The following is a 26,134-nucleotide window of genomic DNA, read 5'->3' on the forward strand; positions in this document are numbered from 1 at the left end:
TCCACAACACTGTACTGTACTCCTAACAAGCTTAGTAAATATACTGGTGGTTTGTGTTTGTATTTATTATGGATCCCCATTCGTTCCTGCCAAGGCAGCAGCTACTCTTCCTGGGGTTTATTATGGATCCCCATTAGTTCCTGCCAAGGCAGCAGCTACTCTTCCTGGGGTTTATTATGGATCCCCATTAGTTCCGGCCAAGGCAGCAGCTACTCTTCCTGGGGTTTATTATGGATCCCCATTAGTTCCTGCCAAGGCAGCAGCTACTCTTCCTGGGGTTTATTATGGATCCCCATTAGTTCCTGCCAAGGCAGCAGCTACTCTTCCTGGGGTTTATTATGGATCCCCATTAGTTCCGGCCAAGGCAGCAGCTACTCTTCCTGGGGTTTATTATGGATCCCCATTAGTTCCGGCCAAGGCAGCAGCTACTCTTCCTGGGGGTTTATTATGGGGGCCCATTAGTTCCGGCCAAGGCAGCAGCTACTCTTCCTGGGGTTTATTATGGATCCCCATTAGTTCCTGCCAAGGCAGCAGCTACTCTTCCTGGGGTTTATTATGGATCCCCATTAGTTCCTGCCAAGGCAGCAGCTACTCTTCCTGGGGTTTATTATGGATCCCCATTAGTTCCGGCCAAGGCAGCAGCTACTCTTCCTGGGGTTTATTATGGATCCCCATTAGTTCCGGCCAAGGCAGCAGCTACTCTTCCTGGGGTTTATTATGGATCCCCATTAGTTCCGGCCAAGGCAGCAGCTACTCTTCCTGGGGTTTATTATAGATCCCCATTCGTTCCTGCCAAGGCAGTAGCTACTCTTCCTGGGGTTTATTATGGATCCCCATTAGTTCCTGCCAAGGCAGCAGCTACTCTTCCTGGGGTTTATTATGGATCCCCATTAGGTCCTGCCAAGGCAGCAGCTACTCTTCCTGGGGTCCATCAAAATTAAGGCAGTTATACAATTTTAAAAACAATACAATGTATTCACAAATTTCACAACACACTGTGTGCCCTCAGGCCCCTACTCCACACTACCACATATCTACAATATAAAATATGTGTGTACGTGTGTGTATAGTGCCTCTGTTCGTGTTGATTCACAGTCCCCACTGTTCCATAAGGTGTATTTTAAATATGTTTTTTAAATAAAATTTTACTGCTTGCATCAGTTACTTGATGTGGAATAGAGTTCCATGTAGTCCTGGTTCTATGTTGTACTGTGCGCCTCCCATAGTCTGTTCTGGACTTGGGTGCCAGTAGTTCAGACAGACAGCTCGGTACATTCAACATGTCAGTACCTCTCATAAATAGAAGTAGTGATGAAGTCAATCTCTCCTCCACTTTCAGCCAGGAGAGATTGACATGCATATTATTGATATTAGCTCTCTGTGTACATCCAAGGAACAGCCGTGCTGCCCTGTTCTGAGACAATTGCAATTTTCCTAAGTCCATTTTCTGGCACCTGACCACACGACTGAACAGTAGTCCAGATGTGACAAAACTAGGGCCTGTAGGACCTGCCTTGTTGATAGTGTTGTTTAGTAGGCAGAGCAGCTCTTTATTATGGACAGACTTCTCCCCATCTTAGCTACTGTACAGGTACAGGTAACAGAACCACATGTTGGCTGTGGGTTGTTAATTCACTAACAAGGTAACAGAACCACATGTTGGCTGTGGGTTGTTAATTCACTAACAAGGTAACAGAACCACATGTTGGCTGTGGGTTGTTAATTCACTAACAAGGTAACAGAACCACATGTTGGCTGTGGGTTGTTAATTCACTAACAAGGTAACAGAACCACATGTTGGCTGTGGGTTGTTAATTCACTAACAAGGTAACAGAACCACATGTTGACTGTGGGTTATTAATTCACTAACAAGGTAACAGAACCACATGTTGGCTGTGGGTTATTAATTCACTAACAAGGTAACAGAACCACATGTTGGCTGTGGGTTGTTAATTCACTAACAAGGTAACAGAACCACATGTTGGCTGTGGGTTGTTAATTCACTAACAAGGTAACAGAACCACCTGTTGGCTGTGGGTTGTTAATTCACAGAACCACATGTTGGCTGTGGGTTGTTAATTCACTAACAAGGTAACAGAACCACATGTTGGCTGTGGGTTGTTAATTCACTAATAAGGTAACAGAACCACATGTTGGCTGTGGGTTGTTAATTCACTAATAAGGTAACAGAACCACATGTTGGCTGTGGGTTGTTAATTCACTAATAAGATACAGGAAACAGAACCACATGTTGGCTGTGGGTTGTTAATTCACTAACAAGGTAACAGAACCACATGTTGGCTGTGGGTTGTTAATTCACTAACAAGGTAACAGAACCACATGTTGGCTGTGAGTTGTTAATTCACTAACAAGGTAACAGAACCACATGTTGGCTGTGGGTTATTAATTCACTAACAAGGTAACAGAACCACATGTTGGCTGTGGGTTGTTAATTCACTAACAAGGTAACAGAACCACATGTTGGCTGTGGGTTGTTAATTCACTAACAAGGTAACAGAACCACATGTTGGCTGTGGGTTGTTAATTCACTAACAAGGTAACAGAACCACATGTTGGCTGTGAGTTGTTAATTCACTAACAAGGTAACAGAACCACATGTTGGCTGTGGGTTATTAATTCACTAACAAGGTAACAGAACCACATGTTGGCTGTGGGTTGTTAATTCACTAACAAGGTAACAGAACCACATGTTGGCTGTGGGTTGTTAATTCACTAACAAGGTAACAGAACCACATGTTGGCTGTGGGTTGTTAATTCACTAACAAGGTAACAGAACCACATGTTGGCTGTGGGTTGTTAATTCACTAACAAGGTAACAGAACCACATGTTGGCTGTGGGTTATTAATTCACTAACAAGGTAACAGAACCACATGTTGGCTGTGGGTTATTAATTCACTAATAAGATACAGGAAACAGAACCACATGTTGGCTGTGGGTTGTTAATTCACTAACAAGGTAACAGAACCACATGTTGGCTGTGGGTTGTTAATTCACTAACAAGGTAACAGAACCACATGTTGGCTGTGGGTTGTTAATTCACTAATAAGGTAACAGAACCACATGTTGGCTGTGGGTTGTTAATTCACTAATAAGGTAACAGAACCACATGTTGGCTGTGGGTTGTTAATTCACTAATAAGGTAACAGAACCACATGTTGGCTGTGGGTTGTTAATTCACTAATAAGGTAACAGAACCACATGTTGGCTGTGGGTTGTTAATTCACTAACAAATAGAGCTAATAAGGAGCAGGAAACAGAACCATATGCTCTAGTGAAAAGTAGTGCACTATAATGAGCCCTGGTCACTATAATGAGCCCTGGTCACTATAATGAGCCCTGGTCACTATAATGAGCCCTGGTCAAAAGTAGCCCTCCTAAAGGGAATAGGGTGCCATTGGGACACTTCTAGGCTCAACTGAGAACATCTGACTGAGGAAGTTGAGCTGTGGCTGACCTGTGTATTCAACTTTTAGGTGGCTGAGTGTACAGTATTGTCTGTCACACACACACACACACACGCACACGCACGCGCACACACACGCACACGCACACAAGCGAGAGAGAGAATCACTAAGGCCTAATGATGCACACACACAGGAGAGACACTTCCCTCTAGTGGAAAAAGAGGTTCTCCATGAGGAAGAAGGGCTAGTGCAACAGCATGCATACTCAGAAGTAGCTCTCCAGGAGGGGTGGCAGACCTGTTATAGCTCACCAGACATAACGGAAATGTGCCTGACCACTTCGATATTATGTAGCAACATTTGAAAATGCTTTTTAAAATGTTTATTCTATTTTTTACAATGGATAAAAGTAGAGACTCAAAGCTAGAAAATGGTATATCGTACACTGCAGTTGAGGAACAATGGGAAAGTAATTCTGCTTTTAAAGTTGATCAACTTGAAACCCACTTTTGAGAAAATGGCCCTTGAATGTTTTGGTACTACCTAATGTAGAGCTCTTTGTCTACACCCATTCAGCATCGTTCACACCCTCTTAAACCTTAGTCCCACCCAACTCAAGAAGTTGTTTTAATTCTTCTTTCCCCATGACAACAGTGAAAATCTGTATTCCCCATCAAAACAAAACCAACAGTCAATTTCTTCAACCAGAGTATATTAAAGAATAAACGAAATGAACAGATTGCTGGAGGTGTACATGACCTGTTTCGTTACAGGTAACATAACCTTAATTCCATCTCAAATCAGCACATTTTCCAGGTTGTCCATAAACTTGGTCAAAACAAAATCATAATGTTTGGCCCTGTCCGGGGGTGTCCTCGGTTGGAGCCACAGTGTCTCCTGACCCCTCCTGTCTCAGCCTCCAGTATTTATGCTGCAGTAGTTTATGTGTCGGGGGGCTAGGGTCAGTTTGTTATATCTGGAGTACTTCTCATTTCCTCTTCGGTGTCCTGTGTGAATTTAAGTATGCTCTCTCTAATTTTCTCTTTCTTTCTCTCGGAGGAGGACCTGAGCCCTAGGACCATGCCTCAGGACTACCTGACATGATGACTCCTTGTTGTCCCCAGTCCACCTGGCCGTGCTGCTGCTCCAGTTTCAACTGTTCTGCCTGTGATTATTATTATTTGACCATGCAGGTCATTTCTGAACATTTGAACATCTTGGCCATGTTCTGTTATAATCTCCACCCGGCACAGCCAGAAGAGGACTGGCCACCCCTCATAGCCTGGTTCCTCTCTAGGTTTCTTCCTAGGTTTTGGCCTTTCTAGGGAGTTTTTCCTCGCCACCGTGCTTCTACACCTGCATTGCTTGCTGTTTGGGGTTTTAGGCTGGGTTTCTGTACAGCACTTTGAGATATCAGCTGATGTACGAAGGGCTTTATGAATACATTTGATATGATTTGATAATAACATTTAAGGGAAACAAAGAAAACTATTCCATTCCTGAGATTGAGAGGAATGGAATAATCAATTACAGATTGTAATCTAGTCTTCAATCGGAGTTAAATGTATAACATGACTGCTCTGATTGAGGGAGTCCAGGCTCTTTGATGCTCCTGTTCTCCTGCAGCATCCTACCGAAGTTCTCTCGTCCTTTCGTTTCTTCTTGGGCTAGGCCAGTAAACGGACAGTTCCTCGAATCTCCAGCCCGTACCAGGATTAGGATTAGCCGCATGTGCCCAGTCCGTAAACAATCTATTGATCCAGTTAGAGAAGCAAGAACAATGAGGATGCCAGAACGCACAATTATTTCATTCTCAATTCAGCTGCTAATCACTTATTTGGTAAACATGAGTGGTTTTTAAATTTTTAATTTGACCCTTTTTTCTCCCCAATTTCGTGGTATCCAATTGTTAGTAGCTACTATCTTGTTTCATCGCTACAACTCCCGTACGGGCTCGGGAGAGACGATACACATCCCAACCAAGCCACACTGCTTCTTAACACAGCGCGCATCCAACCCGGAAGCCAGCCTCACCAATGTGTCGGAGTAAACACCGTGCACCTGGCAACCTTGGTTAACGTGCACGGCGCCCGGCCCGTCACAGGAGTCGCTGGTGCGCGATGGGACAAGGGTATTCCTACCGCGCCCTTAACCACTCCGCCACCCGGGGGCCCCGGTAAACATTAGTGTTGTCACTTGCTGACCAAAAGAGCAGTACAATTTGCCACTGCCAACCAAATGGATTGATGAAAATAAGATTTTTGCCATACAGAAATTCAATAGCACATACAGTTGATGTCGGGAAGTTTACATACACTTAGGTTGGAGTCATTAAATTTACATTTTTCAACCACTTCACAAATTTCTTGTTAACAAACTATAGTCTTGGCAAGTTGGTCAGGACATCTACTTTGTGCATGACACAAGTAATTTTTCCAACAATTGTTAACAGAGATTATTTCACTGTATCACAATTCCAGTGGGTCAGAAGTTTACATACACTAAGTTGACTGTGCCTTTAAACAGCTTGGATTCCAGAAAATTATGTCATGGCTGTAGAAGCTTCTGATAGGCTAATTGACATAATTTGAGTCAATTGGAAGCGTACCTGTGGATGTATTTCAAGGCCTACCTTCAAACTCAGTGCCTCTTTGCTTGACATCATGGGAAAATCAAAAGAAATCAGCCAAGACCTCAGAAGAAAATGTCTGGTTCATCCTTTGGAGCAATTTCCAAATGCTTGAAGGTACCACGTTCATCTGTACAAACAATAGTACGCGAGTATAAACACCATGGGACCACGCAGCCGTCATACTGCTCAGGAAGGAGACGCATTCTGTCTCCTAGAGATGAACGTACTTGGGTGCGAAAAGTGCAAATCAATCCCAGAACAACAGCAAAGGACCTTGTGAAGATGCTCGAGGAAACCGGTACAAAAGTATATATATCCACAGTAAAACGAGTTCTATATCGACATAATCTGAAAGGCCTCTCAGCAAGGATAAAGCCACTGCTTCAAAACCTCCATAAAAAAGCCAGACTACGGTTTGCAACTGCACATGGGGACAAAGATCAAACTTTTTGGAGAAATATATATAAAAAAATATAACTATTTGGACATAATGACCATCGTTATGTTTGGAGGAAAAAGGGGGAAGCTTGCAAACCAAAGAACATCTTCCCAACCATGTTGTGGGTGTGCTTTGCTGCAGGAGGGACTGATGTACTTCACAAAATAGATGGCATCATGAGGGAGGGAATTTATGTGTATATATTGAAGCAACATAAAAACATCAGTCAGGAAGTTAAAGCTTGGTCGCAAATGGGTCTTCCAAATGGACAATGACCCCAAGCATACTTGCAAGCAAAGTTGTGGCAAAATGGCTTTAGGACAATAAAGTCAATGTATTGAAGTGGCCATCACAAATCCCTAACCTCAATCCTATAGAACTGAAAAAGTATGTGCAAGCAAGGAGGCCTACAAACCTGACTGACTCAGTTCCACCAGCTGTCAGGAGGAATGGTACAACATTTATCAAACATACTGTGGGAAGCTTGTGTTGGTTGGCTACCTGAAACATTTGGATTAAATGTTAGGAATTGTGAAAAACTGAGTTTTAAATGCATTTGGCTAAGGTGTATGCTAACTTCCAAATTCAACTGTAATTGCAGTGGCCTGCTGAGACCAGTATTCTCAAACCTCTAGGTATCTGTCGTTGTTGGTATCAGGAGCCAAAGGTCCGGATCTGCCTGAATCTATAAATAGCCCTGCCTGACCTGGTTCAGCACAGCAGGCCAGATGTGACAGAAACCACAGACGCCGTCTGTCTGTCACACCATCACACACAGCTGCACTGAAAGGTTGTGGTCCAATTCTCTACCCTTCTAGTCAAGTTCACAACACACTTTACACAATTAAAGAGAGGAACAAAACAATGTAGATGGGGTGGGTATTGTGAGGAGGAGGAACAATCTCCATGAAGTGTACACTCACTCCCCGTCGAGGAATGGACTGGTGTAGAATATATGGTGCGAAACTTCAATCCAATTTATACCAATCCAATGTTTTTAAATCCATGAGTGGAGTTCAGTGTCCACTTTAGTAACAGAATGAGGTGTTGTAGTGCACGAGTCAAATAGTAATTCATATTTGGGTGCAGGGTTCAAAAGGAATGTACCGGGCAGAAAGAAAAGAAAACCCGGTGCACATTTGTCCATTTCCAGCACATGGACACTTTCAGCAGCACACATGCCTTTCTTTCCTCAGGAAACTGACCACAACCACTTCTCCTCACAGCCGAGTTTTATTCTTTCAACATCTCACAATACACATACTTCAAATGTTGTATGCATACAGTTCTAAACAGTTGGCTGCAGATGATTATAGTACATTAGAGCTTGTTTTGTTTTTTTACTTCAGTTCTACAAACCAACTATAAAAACTGACATCTTTAATTAGCACAACATAAGTGTGTGTGTGTGTGTGTGGGGGGGGGGGGGGGGTACAAATCGGAACTTATAAATGTGAAATGACATAATAAAAATCAAGATGATGTCTCAAGTAAAAAAGATATCAATAAATACAACCTTCCCAGCATACCATTAAAAACTATTGGCATGTTTCGCAATCAAGTAATACTAACAGACATTATTCCTCTGAATGTGATGCACAATACAGCAATTAGAAAACCTAGACATCAACAAGTTTAACACGTCACCCCAAAAAAATAGAAAAATCTGATCCAAATGAAAGTGTTACATTTCAATTGAGAATATAACAAAATACATCACCAACCTAGTATATACACAATGTTTTCTCAATCACAGTAGCATGGTAGTAGCAAAATCATTGAATAAGCACAAAACAAATGTTTAAAAATAAATTCACATATATATATTTATATATTAGTAGAACATTTCACTTTGCAGACACCAGCATGAATAGTAGACTGAAAAAACAACCCTGTTTTAATGTTTACATGGTTTATATGGGTTTACATTGCAGAATGAGAGAAACTGTTTTAGGAAAGAAGGATTGCACATAAGCGCTCAAAGTTAACTAGCAACATGAGTCACATTCAAGTCTATGTCCCAAAGCCACATCCCAGGGGTGGAGTGAACATGTCTCTTTTAGGAAGTGTTGTCTATATGGCTAAACTCGTATAAGTGTTATCACTCTGGTATCCTGTCTGCCTGCCTGCCTGTCTGTCTGTCTGCATGCGTCTGCCTGTCTGTCTGCCTGCTTGCATCTGCCTGCCTGCGAGGGATGCAGACTTGAGGAGAGAAAGAGAAGCTAGATATTAGGAGGTGATCTGAAAGAGAGAACTAAAAACTCAAACAAAAATAAAAAGGAAAGCTGTCTAGGGCATTACAATAGTTTCCTGCATTAACACGAGCCAATAGTCATGTTGTTATTCTGTATTACGTCATGCATGCATAGAATAACTGGAACGTTCTGGAACCTTCAGGTAGTTCCAGAAAGAGAATCTAGTTTTTAGAACACCGGTCATCATTCTCTCTGATGACACAAGGGTATAAGGGTTTACTCATCCACCCATGTCAAAAAATGTCATCTGGATTTTCCTTACCCACTACAAGCTGAATATATGTTTCAAGACTATCAAAATAAGTTTAGAAAGGTCTCGTCATGCCTTAAGATCCAGTACTTATGGTTTATTATTATGAAAGAGAAGTCTGTACACGATGGCTATCCATCTGCATCTGGCTGTTTATCTTTCCTTTACACAATCACACCAATGGACCAGACAATTTAAGATTACCAGCACTTAAATATATAAAAAGCTAAATTGAAAATTATATTAATATCATTAATTTTCTCTTTTTAAATTAAGTTTTACAATAAATGCAGATCTCTTAGTAACAAAGGTACAAAATTATTTCTCATCAAGTGGAAAAAAAATGAGGTATTGCAAAAGGAGTTATCATCTTATGAAACATGTGCCTAAAACGACTATTGAAAAAAATATTTAGAAAAGTAGTGCATAATAAATTTATATGTTCATGACAAAATAATCAGCTATAAAACACTGTACAAAATCAGCAGGCCATGTATAAAATAATATCTTTATCTCTGTGACAGTAAGTTCTTCAGAGTGTCCAGCTACTAATGTATTCATCCTCCACAGCAAGGAACCACTAGCGTATCCATTCGCCACAGTTCGGATCTATTTCCTCTACACTCCAGTCATGGGAGAGAGAGTGCATCAGATCACCATGACACTAGCCTGGTTGTCCAGTCTGTCTGTGCTTTAGCCAACTCGCTGTGTTAATTACCTGGACAAGGATAGGCAGAGGAGTTGGTTCAACACTGAAGCACATACAGGCCACGACCAGGCTACATACTATGAGTCACTCAGGGAACACTGTAGCTAGCTACCACTGTACTGTGAATTCCTACTAGTACTACAATATTAGCATGTTAGCATCCAGTGCTAATATCCCTGACAATATAAAGTGAGCTAATACTACTGCCAATACCTGATCCCTGCCTAGACAGCTAGGGCTGTAGTCTATCAGCTGAAACCTGTCTTTCCAAAGACAGTTTCTCCCCTCTCTCCACAATTCAACAACTTAAAACAGCACTAGCCTTCCTGACCTTCTGAACCTGAAAATGGAGTCTTATGGTCCTTAAACCCCTCAGATAATCAACTGCCGTTGATCACTTGTTTTAGGCCAATCTTTGGTTTGCCCATTTTGGCTACAAAGAGTCAATTTAAAACCATGATCGAGAAACACATGCCAGTAATCGCTGCCAGGCCCCAGAGGATGATCTTTTCTTAAATAATCCTGCATGTATTCTAAACAGTTTATTTATGATGAAGGGAATTGTCTGTCTGCCCTTCTGCAGTGGTTTTCTTTGACTATTGAACTTTAACCCGACCAGTTACTCTCAAACTTTGGTTAACGATACAAATATCAACCTAATCCTGCATGCGTAAATTAACAAAAATAAGTGTACCCTTTAACACACAACTGTTCTAGTTAATATACTGATTGAGGTGCAGCACATACCTCACTCAAATGTTATATGTTACTCTTGACAACAAATGTAAGCAGCTTTGCCAGCTAATGTGAGAAAAGTACAGTCAAGTCAGAAGAAACATTTCTTCTCATATCTAATAATGCATCCAAGTACTCATGCACACCTTAACTTAAATTCAAAACGGGATTTCATTCACTTAGTTGTCCTTCTTAGCATTTACTGTTCTGAGAAGGTCTGATTAAAAAATAAAGATTAAATTAAGCTTTTAAATTAATTTTCCAAACTAAATAGGAACCAGAAAAAAAAGAAAAGTGCATTTATTTTCTACAACATAGCCGTCACACTCTCCCTCCCTAGTTCCACCTGAAGGATATGTGTCGGGGCCGGTCGCCCCCCTCCTTGACCAGTGGCTTGTGGAACTCTCGTCCGGCACGGGAGTGGATGGCGGCCCAGCAGTACTCACAGTAGTACTGGAGACAGGTGACATTAGCGCAGAAGAAGGGAGCGAACTTCCCCCCACAGCGTGTCCCCTGGCACTCATCACACAGCTGGTCATCCAGCACATATGGCTTCACTTCCACCTGGGGGAAAGGGGGAGGGCAGAAGGGGAAAGAGGGAGGGAGGAGATGAAACATACCCAGATGGAATGAAACAAGAGAAACTCGTGGGGAGAAGCTCAGACCCAGCTCCATTTTGTAGCTTAGCTATTGTGTGCGCGTGAGGTCTCTATGGTTCTTCTCCTGGACAAAATGCACGGCGTATGTGGCTCCGCTAAACTACCAAAGACCGACTGACTCACCCGTTTGTCGATCTCGCCGTGCTGCAGCTGAACGAATCGAGCGCTGATAGCAGCGATGTAGCTCTGCTGATTGGAGAATGCCACACGGCCCGCTCCTTTAGGGTACTTCAGCTCAGGGTCTGTGTCGATGCCAGCGTAACACACTCCTCCATACAGACGATCCATTATCATGGCCAGCTCCACTGGAACATTAACATATAGGCTGATGATGTGGCTGGGTCTGCCAGACAGTGTTAGCCTGCTGAGCTAAAGCCTAGGCATTACGACTGTAGCTCAGGGTCTTTAGCTCTTCCACACTCACCCCATTCCACCCCACCATTCCTCACAGACACAGAAACACAGTCCAGTACCTGCGCGTAGAGGACGTGGCACCCCCCCTACGAAGATGGTCTTCCTGGGGTCCAGAGGCTGAGAGCCGTCCATCACAAAGTCACTGTCATTCAGGTTCCAGGGACGGATCTGGACCTAGAGGAACACACAGGCATGGCCAGACAACGTTCAGATAACACCCATTTAACACTCAAACAACATCTAGAAAAGGCTGTAACAAATTCCATATAACGTCTGTAAAACTCTTTCAATGTCCATACAACTAGATGTGAACCATGGGGGGTGGACTGGGCAGAACTAGGGGGGTGGACTGGGCAGAACTAGGGGGGTGGACTGGGGAAATCTCACAACTATTTATACCAGCAGTGCTAGACTGACAAGGACAGACAACTCCAACCAAGAAGTTTAATTACAGTTAAAAACATTTTTTAAATACTGCCTGGGTGTGTGGGAGACTCAGACAGACTGTCTCACACTAGCCAGACACACACACACGTAAAGTTCCACTCACAGGCTTGTCCTTGATGGTGGGGCTGGAGACACAGAGGTAGAGCTTGCCATCCTCCTCGATACAGGCATCAATCAGATCCTGGACAGAGCTCTCGTCTTGGAACAGCAAGAATGCATAACCTTAAGAGGGGAAAGAAAACACTCAATAGTCTCATGACCTTCATCTATTTCCCTTCATTACCAGGGCACCGAGTATTCCCTTCATTACCAGGGCACCGAGTATTCCCTTCATTACCAGGGCACCGAGTATTCCCTTCATTACCAGGGCAACGAGTATTCCCTTCATTACCAGGGCACCGAGTATTCCCTTCATTACCAGGGCACCGAGTATTCCCTTCATTACCAGGGCACCGAGTATTCCCTTCATTACCAGGGCACCGAGTATTCCCTTCATTACCAGGGCACCGAGTTTTCCTTTCACTACCAGGGCACAGAGTATTCCCTTCATTACCAGGGCACAGAGTATTCCCTTCATTACCAGGGCACAGAGTATTCCCTTCATTACCAGGGCACAGAGTATTCCCTTCATTACCAGGGCACAGAGTATTCCCTTCATTACCAGGGCACAGAGTATTCCCTTCATTACCAGGGCACAGAGTATTCCCTTCATTACCAGGGCACAGAGTATTCCCTTCATTACCAGGGCACAGAGTATTCCCTTCATTACCAGGGCACAGAGTATTCCCTTCATTACCAGGGCACAGAGTATTCCCTTCATTACCAGGGCACAGAGTATTCCCTTCATTACCAGGGCACAGAGTATTCCCTTCATTACCAGGGCACCGAGTATTCCCTTCATTACCAGGGCACCGAGTATTCCCTTCATTACCAGGGCACCGAGTATTCCCTTCATTACCAGGGCACCGAGTATTCCCTTCATTACCAGGGCACCGAGTATTCCCTTCATTACCAGGGCACCGAGTATTCCCTTCATTACCAGGGCACCGAGTATTCCCTTCATTACCAGGGCACCGAGTATTCCCTTCATTACCAGGGCACCGAGTATTCCCTTCATTACCAGGGCACCGAGTTTTCCCTTCATTACCAGGGCACAGAGTATTCCCTTCATTACCAGGGCACAGAGTATTCCCTTCATTACCAGGGCACAGAGTATTCCCTTCATTACCAGGGCACAGAGTATTCCCTTCATTACCAGGGCACCGAGTATTCCCTGGCCAATGTGACCATATCAGACTCACCTTTGGGTGGGAAATAGGACTTGCTCTCAGCTTTGTGGGGCCAATCGACAAACAGGTGACCGAACCGGCGGAAACTGGCGGTGATCTCATCTGAGAATGAAAGAGTCAAAGCTACTCAACTACACAGTCAACTAGCCTTCAGGAACCTGCAATGGTGGTCCACAGCCTCTAAGACATCATATATCAGGGCTCATTACCATAGAAAACAGAGACGCCTCTCAAACCATTGTTTATAATCCTAAAACAACATTGTAGAAGGTGCAATATTCTGTTCATTGATCAATACCTTCGTCTATATCGGGGGGCAGTCCTCCCACAAACACCTTGCGTGAGTACCTCTCCACTCGCTCTCCGTTGAGCTGCGGGAAACAGTGGGAGGATCCTAAACCAGGAAGTCCCTGGTCACCTGACTCGTCCTCTCCGAAGGAGTGCTCGTCCCCCATGGGGAACAGGTTCGAGTGACCTGGAGAGCGGAGAGAAAGAGATACTCAAACCGTACTAACCCAGACACCCTGGATTTATTTGGCCACTTTACACCCATTTGTGGTTATGATTTTCCAAACCATACTGTGCTGACTCCGATATTTCATTTACATTTTGTCCCTTCCAGCAATTATTGGGAATGTTTAACCAGGCCAGTTTGGTATAGCTCTGCTCAACTCTGCTTGACTCAGTTTTGGAAAAAAAGTAAGATTTTACCCAAATAAATGTTATTGTGAAGACAAATGAGAACCATGATCATGAAACCAACCACAATTTCCTCAAGCACTTGCAACATAATGCTTTGTTAAAGTCCAGTGGCAAGCCACCACAGCCACGTCACAAAGGCCCAGCAGGAAACAGGCAGTCTACAATCCTGTCAGGTCATCTTTTTTTTGCTGTCGCTCTCAAACCAACCACAAGTGTTGAACGTTGTTAATATAACAATCTGTGAGATGGTCAGTCAGCACGACTGCAACACAGATGACCTGGAACTCTACCAGGCTTATAGTATTTGGATTGAATTAATACATTTTATTTTGATGTAAAAAAAAAAAAGAAAAAAAAAAAAAAAGAAGACTCATTTCAAATCCTCCCTGGGGACTTAAGTCTTCCTCTGCAGGTTCAGTCGGGACCTAGTGAACAGTCAGAGTCGGGAGGAAAACACATATCTGAAACAGTACCCTATTACACAGCGATGCCAAACCAGACGTAATCGAGGCTTTGCAAATAATGATACGATGGAAGCTAAAACATGAAGACATTTTGGGTTTAGCATTACCTCGTCGTCTGCCATAGCTCCTAGCTGCATGTAAAACAAGAGACAACAACCTTCATACCAACTCTTAACGGCACAGGGTTACAAAATAATGTAAATCCCATGAACAAATCGCATCCAATTTACAACCACTACTGTGACTGACTGAACAAAGCTATAAACTTTATAGTTGAGGTAAAGTAACATTTCCATACCATTCATGGGCAAAGACATGTCTCCGCCTTGGTGAGAGAAACCATAGCGACCTGGAGAGGAACAGACAGAAGTCAGTTAGAATACGCATATAATTTTGCATTCTCACTCCATCCGGCCACCGCATTCTCACTCCATCCGGCCACCGCATTCTCACTCCATCCGGCCACCGCATTCTCACTCCATACAGCCAAGATATTCTAACAACTGTGGCTGTTCTGTGATGTACTGAGGAGAATGAGAATTGAGATGAGCAGCAGAACCATCAAAGCATGCAGAGAACTCTGACTTAACAGCCAACCGATTGCGAGACGTGATCAGAAATTAGCGCATAATCAGGGTGGATCGACTGGCCTACATTAACATAGTGACAGTCTTAGCAAAAAAATGTGTCTTCAGAAATGTGATGCGACAAAACGTCATGTTTAATTCATGTTGGTGGAGAGAATAGAGTGGAGCAGAGATGAAAGTGCCAGCATAGAGGTACTTTAACAGGTAGCTTTGTGTGTGACATTGAGCAGGTTAAGACAGAAGAGTATTGCTCAGTACTCCCACCACTCAGAGGACTCAGTCTTAAATATGGCTGTGCTTCCACTACTCTGCTCTACTGCAACTCAGGAATTCAGCAGGATATGTCTTTGAAAAGACTTGACATCAACGAGTATCATCTTTTATGAGTATCCAGTACAACCACACTTGTGTTGGTGCAGCGATTTGAGCTAAGCAGCCATTTCACCAACCAGTCAGAATTATGTGACATCAATCTTCTAGCTCTACATAAAAAAATATGCCATTACTGTATGTCCAGCTCTCATTGTTTGGAGTATTCCAGAATATCAGGGCCTATATTCCCAAAGCATCTCAGAGTAGGACTGCTGATCTATGATCAGGCCCCACCCCCCCGATCATATAATCATATTACTTATTTTCTAAAAGAGAAAACTGATTCAAGAACAGCACTCTTATTCTGAGATGCTTTGTGAATACAGGCCCAGGGTGTTTTTTCATACTATGTGAAACAGAGAACCTCACCTTTCAAGGAATCCTGTTCAGCCCTCATAATATCAATCAGACTGTTCTCCAGGGAGTGCATGCTGAAGCCATCAAAGGAACGGGTTCTCTCCTGCTGAGAGACACACAGAGACAGGGAACACGATGATTAGCCTGCGGTGTTCCATGTAAGAACAGGAAAATTGAACCATTCTGACTCTAGAACACAGAGGTGGTAGGTTCTAATCTAGACCCTTGACAAAGTTTTGCTTTGATAATAGATGATACCTGTGTTATCCTGGTACTTAAGACCCTCTAAACAGTTACACATCCATTGAGAAGTTCTGTGGTGACGCTTATCAACTACAATACAGACAAAATCTATTTATCTGATTCTACAGAGATATCTACAGATGTAGATAATCTACTGCTTTGTATCACATGGCCCTGCCCTTGTCATGCCCCTTCCATGTGTAACTCTGTTGTTGTTTGTGTCGCACTGCTTTGCTTTATCTTGGCCAGGTCGCAGTTGTAAATGAGAACTTGTTCTCAACTGGTCTCCCTGGTTAAATAAAGGGGAATAAAAAAAATAACAAAAAAGTAGATAAACAGTGATTATTTTTCAATTAATCCATTCCTTGAAGTAATCACTGATCTGTATGTGACTGGAAAGATAAAACTAGATTTACGCAAATCCAGGTCATATCAGATCTGCAATTTTCAAACAGGGCCAAAGCCTGCAGAAGTGAGATGACAGTATGTCAACATTTGTCATACAGGCGTTGTGGCATCTCTAACACGCTGCATGTCTAACAAGGACAGAAGACTGGGGTTTCCATCCCAAATGGCACCCTATTTCCTATATATAGTGCACTACTTCTGACCAGGCTCTGGTTAAAAGTAGTGCACTATACAGGGAATATTGTGCCATTTTGGATGAACACATTACCGGAATAGGCCTCATCCTGGCATTCGCTTACCACCACAATGACAGATGTATAAGTCTACTTATCCAATAATACAGAGTTACTTACATGTGAGCTGAATCATTTAGTTGGCCTGATTGATGTTATCAGATGCTCTACTTACTAGACTCTCGTAACTAGATCATATTTGCTCTTATTTACTTTGATGTGTACTGTGTTGTGCATAATTGAAAAGGCCTCAACAAGGCTTCATGTGTTGGTTTTAACAATATAAAAGCATGTTTTAACTCCACTTTCATTGTCCTGTAAGAGTGTAAGAATATACTTTCCCCTCTACAGTTCGCTCATCTCTGTACTCACCTGGAAAGGGAAGTTGTCAGTGCGACTCATGCTGTCTTCCAGCCAAGGCTTGTGGTTGAACCCAGAGTTGTTACGAAGATACTTCTGAGAGGGAACCTGGAAGACAGGAAAATATTCTGTAAGACTGTACCATGTAGTACATGTGGGATAGTACCATGTGAATGTACCATTGATGAGCCTTTATATAAACTGCCTGTTATGCACAAGAGACAACAGTATTAGCTGGATTAGCTGTAGGCGTGAATAAATTATATCATAACCAACTAAATCAAGCACAATGAGTTTGGCAAAACATTTAAATGAAGGAAAATAATTTACTAGTTAAATTGGAGGTCATTATGATGATGGTTAAGCTACTCATTAGTCTGAGGCCTTTGGGACAGCCAGTCTTAGCAGGTATGATGTGCTGTATATCTAGCACAGTGCCAGCTTGTTCAACGGGAGGTGTGCTGTATATCTAGCACAGTGCCAGCTTGTTCAACGGGAGGTGTGCTGTATATCTAGCACAGTGCCAGCTTGTTCAACGGGAGGTGTGCTGTATATCTAGCACAGTGCCAGCTTGTTCAACGGGAGGTGTGCTGTATATCTAGCACAGTGCCAGCTTGTTCAACGGGAGGTGTGCTGTATATCTAGCACAGTGCCAGCTTGTTCAACGGGAGGTGTGCTGTATATCTAGCACAGTGCCAGCTTGTTCAACGGGAGGTGTGCTGTATATCTAGCACAGTGCCAGCTTGTTCAACGGGAGGTGTGCTGTATATCTAGCACAGTGCCAGCTTGTTCAACGGGAGGTGTGCTGTATATCTAGCACAGTGCCAGCTTGTTCAACGGGAGGTGTGCTGTATATCTAGCACAGTGCCAGCTTGTTCAACGGGAGGTGTGCTGTATATCTAGCACAGTGCCAGCTTGTTCAACGGGTGGTGTGCTGTATATCTAGCAGAGTGCCAGCTTGTTCAACGGGAGGTGTGCTGTATATCTAGCACAGTGCCAGCTTGTTCAACGGGAGGTGTGCTGTATATCTAGCACAGTGCCAGCTTGTTCAACGGGTGGTGTGCTGTATATCTAGCACAGTGCCAGCTTGTTCAACGGGAGGTGTGCTGTATATCTAGCACAGTGCCAGCTTGTTCAACGGGAGGCGTGCTGTATATCTAGCAGAGTGCCAGCTTGTTCAACGGGAGGTGTGCAGTATAACTAGCTAGAAGAGTACCTGGTTGTTCAACGGGAGGTGTGCAGTATAACTAGCTAGAAGAGTACCTGGTTGTTCAACGGGAGGGGTGCAGTATAACTAGCTAGAAGAGTACCTGGTTGTTCAACGGGAGGGGTGCAGTATAACTAGCTAGAAGAGTACCTGGTTGTTCAACGGGAGGTGTGCAGTATAACTAGCTAGAAGAGTACCTGGTTGTTCAACGGGAGGGGTGCAGTATAACTAGCTAGAAGAGTACCTGGTTGTTCAACGGGAGGGGTGCAGCATAACTAGCTAGAAGAGTACCTGGTTGTTGGGGAAAGACTTCTTTAGTGGTGAGATGGAGTTGAGGGCCGTCACCCCTCCGTTGAGGCCCCTGCGGTACTCTCGGACCCCCTGTGACCCTCCCCAGCCACCGTACCCCACTCCAGGGCTCCAGGACGTGGAAGTGGGGGTGGAGGGGGCAGGGCTCTGGTAGCTGCCCCAAGGGGAGGGGGGCTTTGCCTGGGCTGGGGTCAGGTGGGGCAGCTGGGTGAAAGCTCCAGAGCGGTGGGGGTGAGGGGGGAAGGAGGGCTGGGGAGGGTGGGGAGAAGCTGGGGAACGGCGGTGCTGCGGGGGGACCCCCTGGTTGTGGGGGTGGTAGTGGTGGGGGTGTGGAGAAGGGTGGTGCTGGGAGACAGGGCCAATCTGGGGGGAGAAGCTACCCCCCACCCCTCCGAAGCCGGGCCCGGCGTGGTGGGAGAAGTTCTGGAAAAGCATCGGGGGTCCGTTAGCGTTGGAACCGGCCGGGCCAAAGAACCCGCTCCCAACGTCCTCACTGACCACGGGGGAGGGGTTGGAGGGTACGGCCGGGGACCAGTTGTTGAAGGAGGTCAGGGAGGAGGTAGTGGTGGTGGACTGGGCTCCAGACGTCGCCATCCCCAGGCTGTCCTGGTAGTCAAACCCCCCCAGCACCGGAGGAGAGTCCATCCCACCCCTCAGCTTCTCCTTCCCACCGCTGCTCTCCAATGAGCCCTTCTCCATGGAGCAGTCCTCAGGTAGAGACCCATCTAGCTCCCCTAAGCCACCTCTGGCCTCTTGCTGCCCAGGGGAGAGGGCCTGCGGCTGGGCCTTCTCCTGCAGGTCCAAGGCTTTGGCCTTGTCGGAGTCAAGGATCTCATCCTGCATGTTACTGTGGGGTGTTACGGAGGGGAACAGCCAGGCACTACCTCCTCCATTGGTGGCCGAGGTGCTATTGATGAATGAAGGGGGGCTGGGGGGGTTGGCAGGATGATTGAGGTGGGAGGGTTGGGGTTGGAGGTGAGGGATCCTCACGGGGAAAGCAGATTTGTTGCCACTGCAGTTATTCTTCACCAGGACTCCGAAGCCGTAGTCGTCCATTTATGAATCCTGGGGTAAAGCCAATGTTTCCTCCTTAACTTGGTTCTTCTTATCTCAGTGTCTTCTAGGCCTATTTCCTACTGTTTAACATGAGAAAGAAGAGAAGTGAGGGAGAGAAGGGGGAAAAGTGGGTGAGGGGGAGGTGAGGAGTGAAGGCATGAGCGAGAAAGGGGGTGTGGGGGAGAGAGAGGGAGGGAGAAAGGGGGATGTGGGGGAGAGAGGGAGCGGGGAGGGAGAGAGAGAGGGAGCGGGAAGGGAGAGGGAGAGAGAGAGAGGGAGAGGGAGCGGGGAGGGAGAGAGAGGGAGCGGGGAGGGAGAGAGAGGGAGGGAGCGGGGAGGGAGAGAGGGGAGCGGGGAGGGAGAGAGAGAGCGGGGAGGGAGAGAGAGGGAGCGGGGAGGGAGAGAGGGGGGAGCGGGGAGGGAGAGAGAGGGAGCGGGGAGGGAGAGAGGGAGAGCGGGGGAGAGAGAGAGAGAGAGAGAGAGCGGGGAGGGAGAGAGAGAGGGAGCGGGGAGAGAGAGAGAGAGGGGGAGCGGGGAGGGAGAGAGAGAGAGCGGGGAGGGAGAGAGAGAGGGAGCGGGGAGGGAGAGAGAGGGAGCGGGGAGGGAGAGAGAGAGAGAGAGGGGGAGGGAGAGAGAGAGGAGGGGGGAGAGGAGAGAGGGAGGGAGAGGAGGGGAGGCAGAGAGAGGGAGAGAGGGGAGGGAGAGAGAGAGGGAGCGGGGAGGGAGAGAGAGAGGGAGCGGGGAGGGAGAGAGAGAGGGGAGCGGGGAGGGAGAGAGAGGGAGCGGGGAGGGAGAGAGAGGGGAGAGCGGGGAGGGAGCGGGGAGGGAGGAGAGAGGGAGCGGGGAGGGAGAGAGAGAGAGCGGGGAGGGAGAGAGAGAGAGCGGGGAGGGAGAGAGAGAGAGGGGAGGGAGAGAGAGAGAGAGAGCGGGGGAGAGGGAGAGAGAGAGAGGGAGAGAGAGAGAGAGAGCGGGGAGGGAGGGAGAGAGAGAGGGAGAGAGAGAGAGCGGGGAGGGAGAGAGAGAGAGCGGGGAGGGAGAGAGAGAGAGAGAGCGGGGAGGGAGGAGAGAGCGGGGAGGGAGGAGAGGGGAGCGGGGAGGGAGAGAGAGAGAGCGGGGAGGGAGAGAGGGAGGGGGAGGGGAGGGAGAGAGAGGGGAGCGGGGAGGGAGAGAGAGAGGGGGAGCGGGGAGGGAGAGAGAGAGGGAGCGGGGAGGGAGAGAGAGAGGGAGCGGGGGGGAGAGAGAGAGAGGGAGCGGGGAGGGAGAGAGAGAGGGAGCGGGGAGGGAGAGAGAGAGGGAGCGGGGAGGGAGAGAGAGAGGGAGCGGGGAGGGAGAGAGAGAGAGAGCGGGGAGGGAGAGAGAGAGGGAGCGGGGAGGGAGAGAGAGAGGGAGCGGGGAGGGAGGATTGAGGACATAAATACAAAGGCTGTCCCACCACAATTTGAGCCTACAGGCCTTCCAAAACAACACCAGCCTCGCCAACTGCAGTGACTTTGCTGCAACTGCAGCCTGCTAGTCCTGTGATGTAACTCAATGAGAAGAAATCATTGACTCGCTCTGCCACGGTAGGCCAAGGCTACATGATAAAATTACACAGACTAAGCATAGCAGTAGCACTAACAAGCCGCAACAGAAAACACTCGAGTTAAGCTGCGTGGGTTAGATGTGGTAGAAGCACATAGCACCAACCAGGCAGGCTGGCTACACTGTTAATTGACGTTTCACTTCCCAAAGGTCGTTATGTGGCTAGCAAGCTAACAGCTGCTGCGTTGGGCTCCATGTGCCCTGTCAATCAAACACATTGCGATTATCAGTGTTTATCTATATGCGGTCTATATGCAGTGTAGTGTGTCTATGCCCGCGGGTTATAAGGTAAATACACCAACACCTACCGAATATCTAGATTATTTTTTTTTCTCCAATGACCAACTCCGACGCGACCATTTAAAGCAAATACTGATGACGTCTCTTGTCTGTTCTGAATCTAGGGTAGCCTAGTTCCCTGTATAAAAGCTGCTACGGTTATAGCCGACAAGCTACCACAGTAGATACATTGTTGCCGATCTAGCGAGCAATCGACGCAGATAAGCAACAATGTCGACTAGAAATTAAATGTATCCTAAAATTCCACCTACAGCGATACACGGGCTGGATCTGCGGTAATATTGGTATTAAATGGTATGTATCTTTAAACGACCTCGTCGGTTTCGTGTCCTGTGTGTTCAATGTCATAGCTTAGCACCAATCGTTGTCATCATAATTTAGCAATTCCAAACTACGAGTACAAACCTGAGTGCAATTCTCTGGTATGACATTACATTTATGAAACTCATTCTAGGTCGTGCATTATGTACCTCTAAATTGTCGTCATGTCCTTATGGTTCCTAGATGTTGCCATATTTCAGCTTTTTTCCATTTTCTGCATTTCCAAGTCAGCCGGTGCGAATGGTCTCTTCTAGTCGATGACAGCTGGACCAGTCAGTTAGACACTTCCGTCTCATAACCCCGCCCCCTCCACCAACTCCTGTCCACAGACTGCAAGGGTTTCCCTCTGCGGCCTCGCCCCTTTCCACAGATGAATGGGGTTTCATTGGATATGTGTGGGGAAGCCACACCCATCTCACGCCTTTTCAACGAAATGGCTCATGCATTCAAGACGTTCTCCGCCCAAATAAGGATGTCGAGAAATTCATGGGTGGGAGTTGGACATACAGGAAAATAATGTAAGGAAATCAATACATTCAATACTGCCTGCATTTAAACATCTAGTCAGTCAAGGCTTCTGTGCGATATTCAGCTATGATTAAATGTGTTTATTAAACACATTTAAACCCAATAAAAAGGCAAGATAAGAGGCGAATCTTGAATCAGCTAGCACGTTTGGTTACTTGGAATTTGTGGTAACATACGTTTTTGGTTTCCCATTGGTTCTGGGAACGAAGCTATACGTTTCCTGGCCATTGAAACTGAATGTTCTGAGAACTGAAGTGAAAATGTCACCTGTTCTGGCAACGTTCAATTTTAGGTTGCAAGGAGGTTCTGATAACGTCTTACTATGGTTTCCGGAAAGTTTTCATTAACGTTCTGAGAACGGAAATGATAGATTATTGAAAGGTGATTAAATAATGTTTTGAGAACAAGTTTTAATTAGACTTTTAATTTGAGAAACAGATGCCTCACAAGTCCTCAACTGGCAGCTTCAATAAATAGTACTTGCAAAACACCTGGCCTTCTAGGCAGAGTTGCAAAGAAAAAGCCATATCTCAGACTGGCCAATAAAAGATTAAGATGGGCAACTAAACACTAAACACAGACACTGGTCAGAGGAACTCTGCCTAGAAGGCCAGCATCCCAGAGTTGCCCCTAGACCGTTGACGTTGAGACTGGTGTTTTGCGGGTAGTATTTAATGAAGCTACCAGTTGAGGACTTGTGAGGTGTCTGTTTTTCAAACTAGACACTCTAATGTACTTGTCCTCTTGCTCAGTTGTGCACCGGGGCCTTCCACTCCTCATTTTATTCTGGTCAAATAAAATAAAATTGTATTGCTCACAATCACTTGGTTAACAGATGTTAATGTGAGTGTCGCGAAATGCTTGTGCTTCTAGTTCCAACAGTGCAATAATATCTAACAAGTAATCTAACAAATTCACAACGACTACCTTATACACACAATGTAAGGGAATGGAATAAGAATATGTACATATAAATATATGGATGCGCCATGGCTGTGCGGCATAGACAAGATGGTATAAAATACAATATATACAGTTGAAGTCAGACGTTTGCGTACACCTTAGCCAAATACGTGTAAACTCAGTTTTCACAATTCCTGACATTTAATCCTCGTAAAAATCCCTGTTTTAGGTCAGTTAGGATCACCACTTTATTTTAAGAATGTGAAATGTCAGAATAATAGTAAAGAGAATGATTTACTTCAGCTTTTATTTATTTCATCACATTCCCAGTGGGTCAGATGTTTACATACACTCAATTAGTATTTGGTAGCATTGCCTTTGTTGATTCCGTTTTTCTGTGCTCCGTTTTTTACTTAACAAATAAGGAACAGTCAAAATGTGCAACCAGACTTGTGGAGGTCTACAACTTTTTTCTGATGTCTTGGCCGATTTCTTTTGATTTTCCAATGATGTCAAGCAAAGAGGCACTGAGTTTGAAGGTCGGCCTTAAAATACATCCACAGTTACACTTCCAATTGACTCAAATTATGTCAATTATCAGAAGCTTCTAAAGCCATGACATTGTTTTCTGGAATCCAAGCTGTTTAAAGGCACAGTCAACTTAGTGTATGTTAACTTCTGACCCACTATAATTGTGATACAGTGAATTCAAGTGAAATAATCTGTCTGTAAACAATTGTTGGAAAAATTACTTGTATCATGCACAAAGTAGATGTCCAGAACGACTTGCCAAAATGATAGAAATTTGTGGAGTCTTTGAAAAATGAGTTTTAACGACTCCAACCTAAGTGTATGTAAACGTCCGACTTCAACTGTACATATGAGATGAGTAATGTAGGATATTTAAACATTAAAGTGCCATTATTTAATGTTACTAGTGATACCTTTATTAAATCCATTTATTTAAGTGGCCAGTGATTTGAGTCTGTATGTTGGCAGCAGCCGCTCTGTTAGTGTTGGCTCTTTAACAGTCTAAGGGCCTTGAGATAGAAGCTGTTCTTCAGTCTCTCGGTCCCAGCTGTGATGTACCTGTACTGACCTCGTCTTCTGGATTGTAGCAGGGTGAATCGACAGTGGCTCGGGTAGTTGTTGTCCTTGGTGATCTTTTTGGCTTTCCTGTGACATTGGGTACTGTAGGTGTCCTGGAGGGCAGGTAATTTGCCCCCGGTGATGCGTTGTGCAGACCGCACTACCCTCTGGAGTGCCTAGCGGTTGAGGGCGGTGCAGTTGCCGTACAAGGAACTTAAATCTTTCCACCTTCTCCACTGCTGTCCCGTTGATGTGGATGGGGGTTGTGCTCTCTCTGCGGTTACCTGAAGTCCACGATCATCTCCTTTGTTTTGTTGACGTTGATTGAGAGGTTATTTTGAAGCATGTGAAGCATGTGTCCGTTATCACACCAGCCAGCTGGTCTGCGCATGCTCTGAGGACGCGGCTCGGGATGCCGTCTGGACTGGCAGCCTTGCAAGGGTTAACACGTTTAATTACTTTACCCACTTCGGCCACGGAGAAGGAGAGCCCACAGTCTTTGGTAGCGGGCCGTGTCGGTGGCACTGTATTGTCCTCAAAACGCACAAAGAAGTTGTTTAATTTGTCTGAGAGCAGGACGTCGATGTCCGCGACGGGGCTTGTTTTCTTTTTGTAATCTGTAATTGTCTGTAGACCCTGCCACATACATCTCGTGTTTGAGCCGTTGAATTGCGACTCTACTTTGTCTCTATACTGACGCTTTCCTTGTTTGTTTGCCTTGCGGAGGGAATAACTACACTGTTTGTATTTCGGCCATGTTTCCAGTCGCCTTGCCATGATTAAATGCGGTGGTTCACGTTTTCAGATTTGCTTGAATGCTGCCATAAAGCCATGGTTTCTGGTTAGGGAAGGTTTTAATAGTCAACAGTTGGTACAACATCTCCAATGCACTTCCTAATAAATTCACTCACCGAGTCAGCGTATACGTCGACATTATTGTCTAAGGCTACCCGGTGATATACACTGCTGTGACTATAATCGAAGATAATTCTCTTGGGAGATAATGCGGTCGGCATTTTGATTCTAAGGAATTCTAGGTCAGGTGAACAAAAGGGCTTGAGTTCCTGTATGTTATTATTACACCATGAGTCGTCAATCAAGAGGCATACACCCCCGCCCTTCTTGCTACCAGAGAGATGTTTGTTTCTGTTGGCGCGACGCATGAATAAACCTGGTGGTTGTACTGAGTCGAGTGAACCATGTTTCTGTGAAACAGAGAATGTTACAATATCTGATGTCTCTCTGGAAGGCAACTTGTGCCCTAATTCCGTCCACCTTGTTGTCTAGAGACTGGACATTGGCGAGTAATATGCTTGGAACCGGTGGATTGTGTGCTCGCTTTCTAAGTCTGACCAGGAGGCCTCTCCATCTGCTTCTCCTGCGGCGACGACGTTGTTTTGGGATTAGATGCAATGTCCAGGGTGGAGGTCTGAACAAAGGATCCTCTTTGGGAAAGTCGTATTCCTGGTCGTAATGTTGATAAGTTGACGTCGCTCTTGTATCTAATAGTTCTTCCCGGCTGTATGTAATAACACTTAAGATTTTCTGGGCTAACAATGTAAGAAATAATACATTAAAAAAAAATGCTGCATCGTTTCTTAAAAGCGAGGTGACCACCTCTGTCGGCGCCATCTTGAACTCACATGGAATATAATGTAGAGTGTCACCTCGCTGACCAAGGCCCTTCTTCCCCGATTGCTGTTTTCACTTTGTCATTATAGGGTATTGTGTGTGGATTGATGATAAAAAAAAATGTATTTGATACATTTTAGAATAAGGCTGTAACATAAAATGTGGAAAAAGGAAAGAGGTCTGAATAGTTTCTGAATGCACTGTACATTAATCAGTTATTTATCCCT

The 26,134-nt window shown here is 45.2% G+C and overlaps 1 protein-coding gene across 6 annotated transcripts; it reads right to left on the reverse strand.

Moving 5' to 3' along the window:
* Positions 1-7,711: 7,711 nt before the first annotated feature.
* LOC135545537 (cytoplasmic polyadenylation element-binding protein 4-like) lies at positions 7,712-22,024 on the reverse strand. Of its 6 annotated transcripts, none has more exons than XM_064973201.1 (12): positions 21,905-22,024; positions 18,480-19,630; positions 16,994-17,089; positions 15,750-15,843; positions 14,720-14,770; positions 14,529-14,552; positions 13,554-13,730; positions 13,268-13,357; positions 12,070-12,188; positions 11,579-11,693; positions 11,229-11,410; positions 7,712-11,010 (listed from the first exon to the last, which is right to left on the reverse strand). In XM_064973201.1, exons 2-12 carry the CDS (start codon positions 19,551-19,553, stop codon positions 10,783-10,785), a joined length of 2,250 nt encoding a protein of 749 aa, XP_064829273.1. In that variant the 5' UTR covers positions 19,554-19,630; positions 21,905-22,024; the 3' UTR covers positions 7,712-10,782. The 6 variants fall into 6 exon arrangements, with proteins under 6 accessions (XP_064829273.1, XP_064829274.1, XP_064829272.1 ...); XM_064973202.1 differs by having other exon boundaries at positions 15,750-15,840; positions 18,480-19,633; XM_064973200.1 differs by having other exon boundaries at positions 18,480-19,633.
* Between the last annotated feature and the right edge of the window lie 4,110 nt (positions 22,025-26,134).

This window comes from Oncorhynchus masou, chromosome 9 (genome assembly GCF_036934945.1).
Source record: "Oncorhynchus masou masou isolate Uvic2021 chromosome 9, UVic_Omas_1.1, whole genome shotgun sequence".
Taxonomy (NCBI): Eukaryota; Metazoa; Chordata; class Actinopteri; order Salmoniformes; family Salmonidae; genus Oncorhynchus; species Oncorhynchus masou.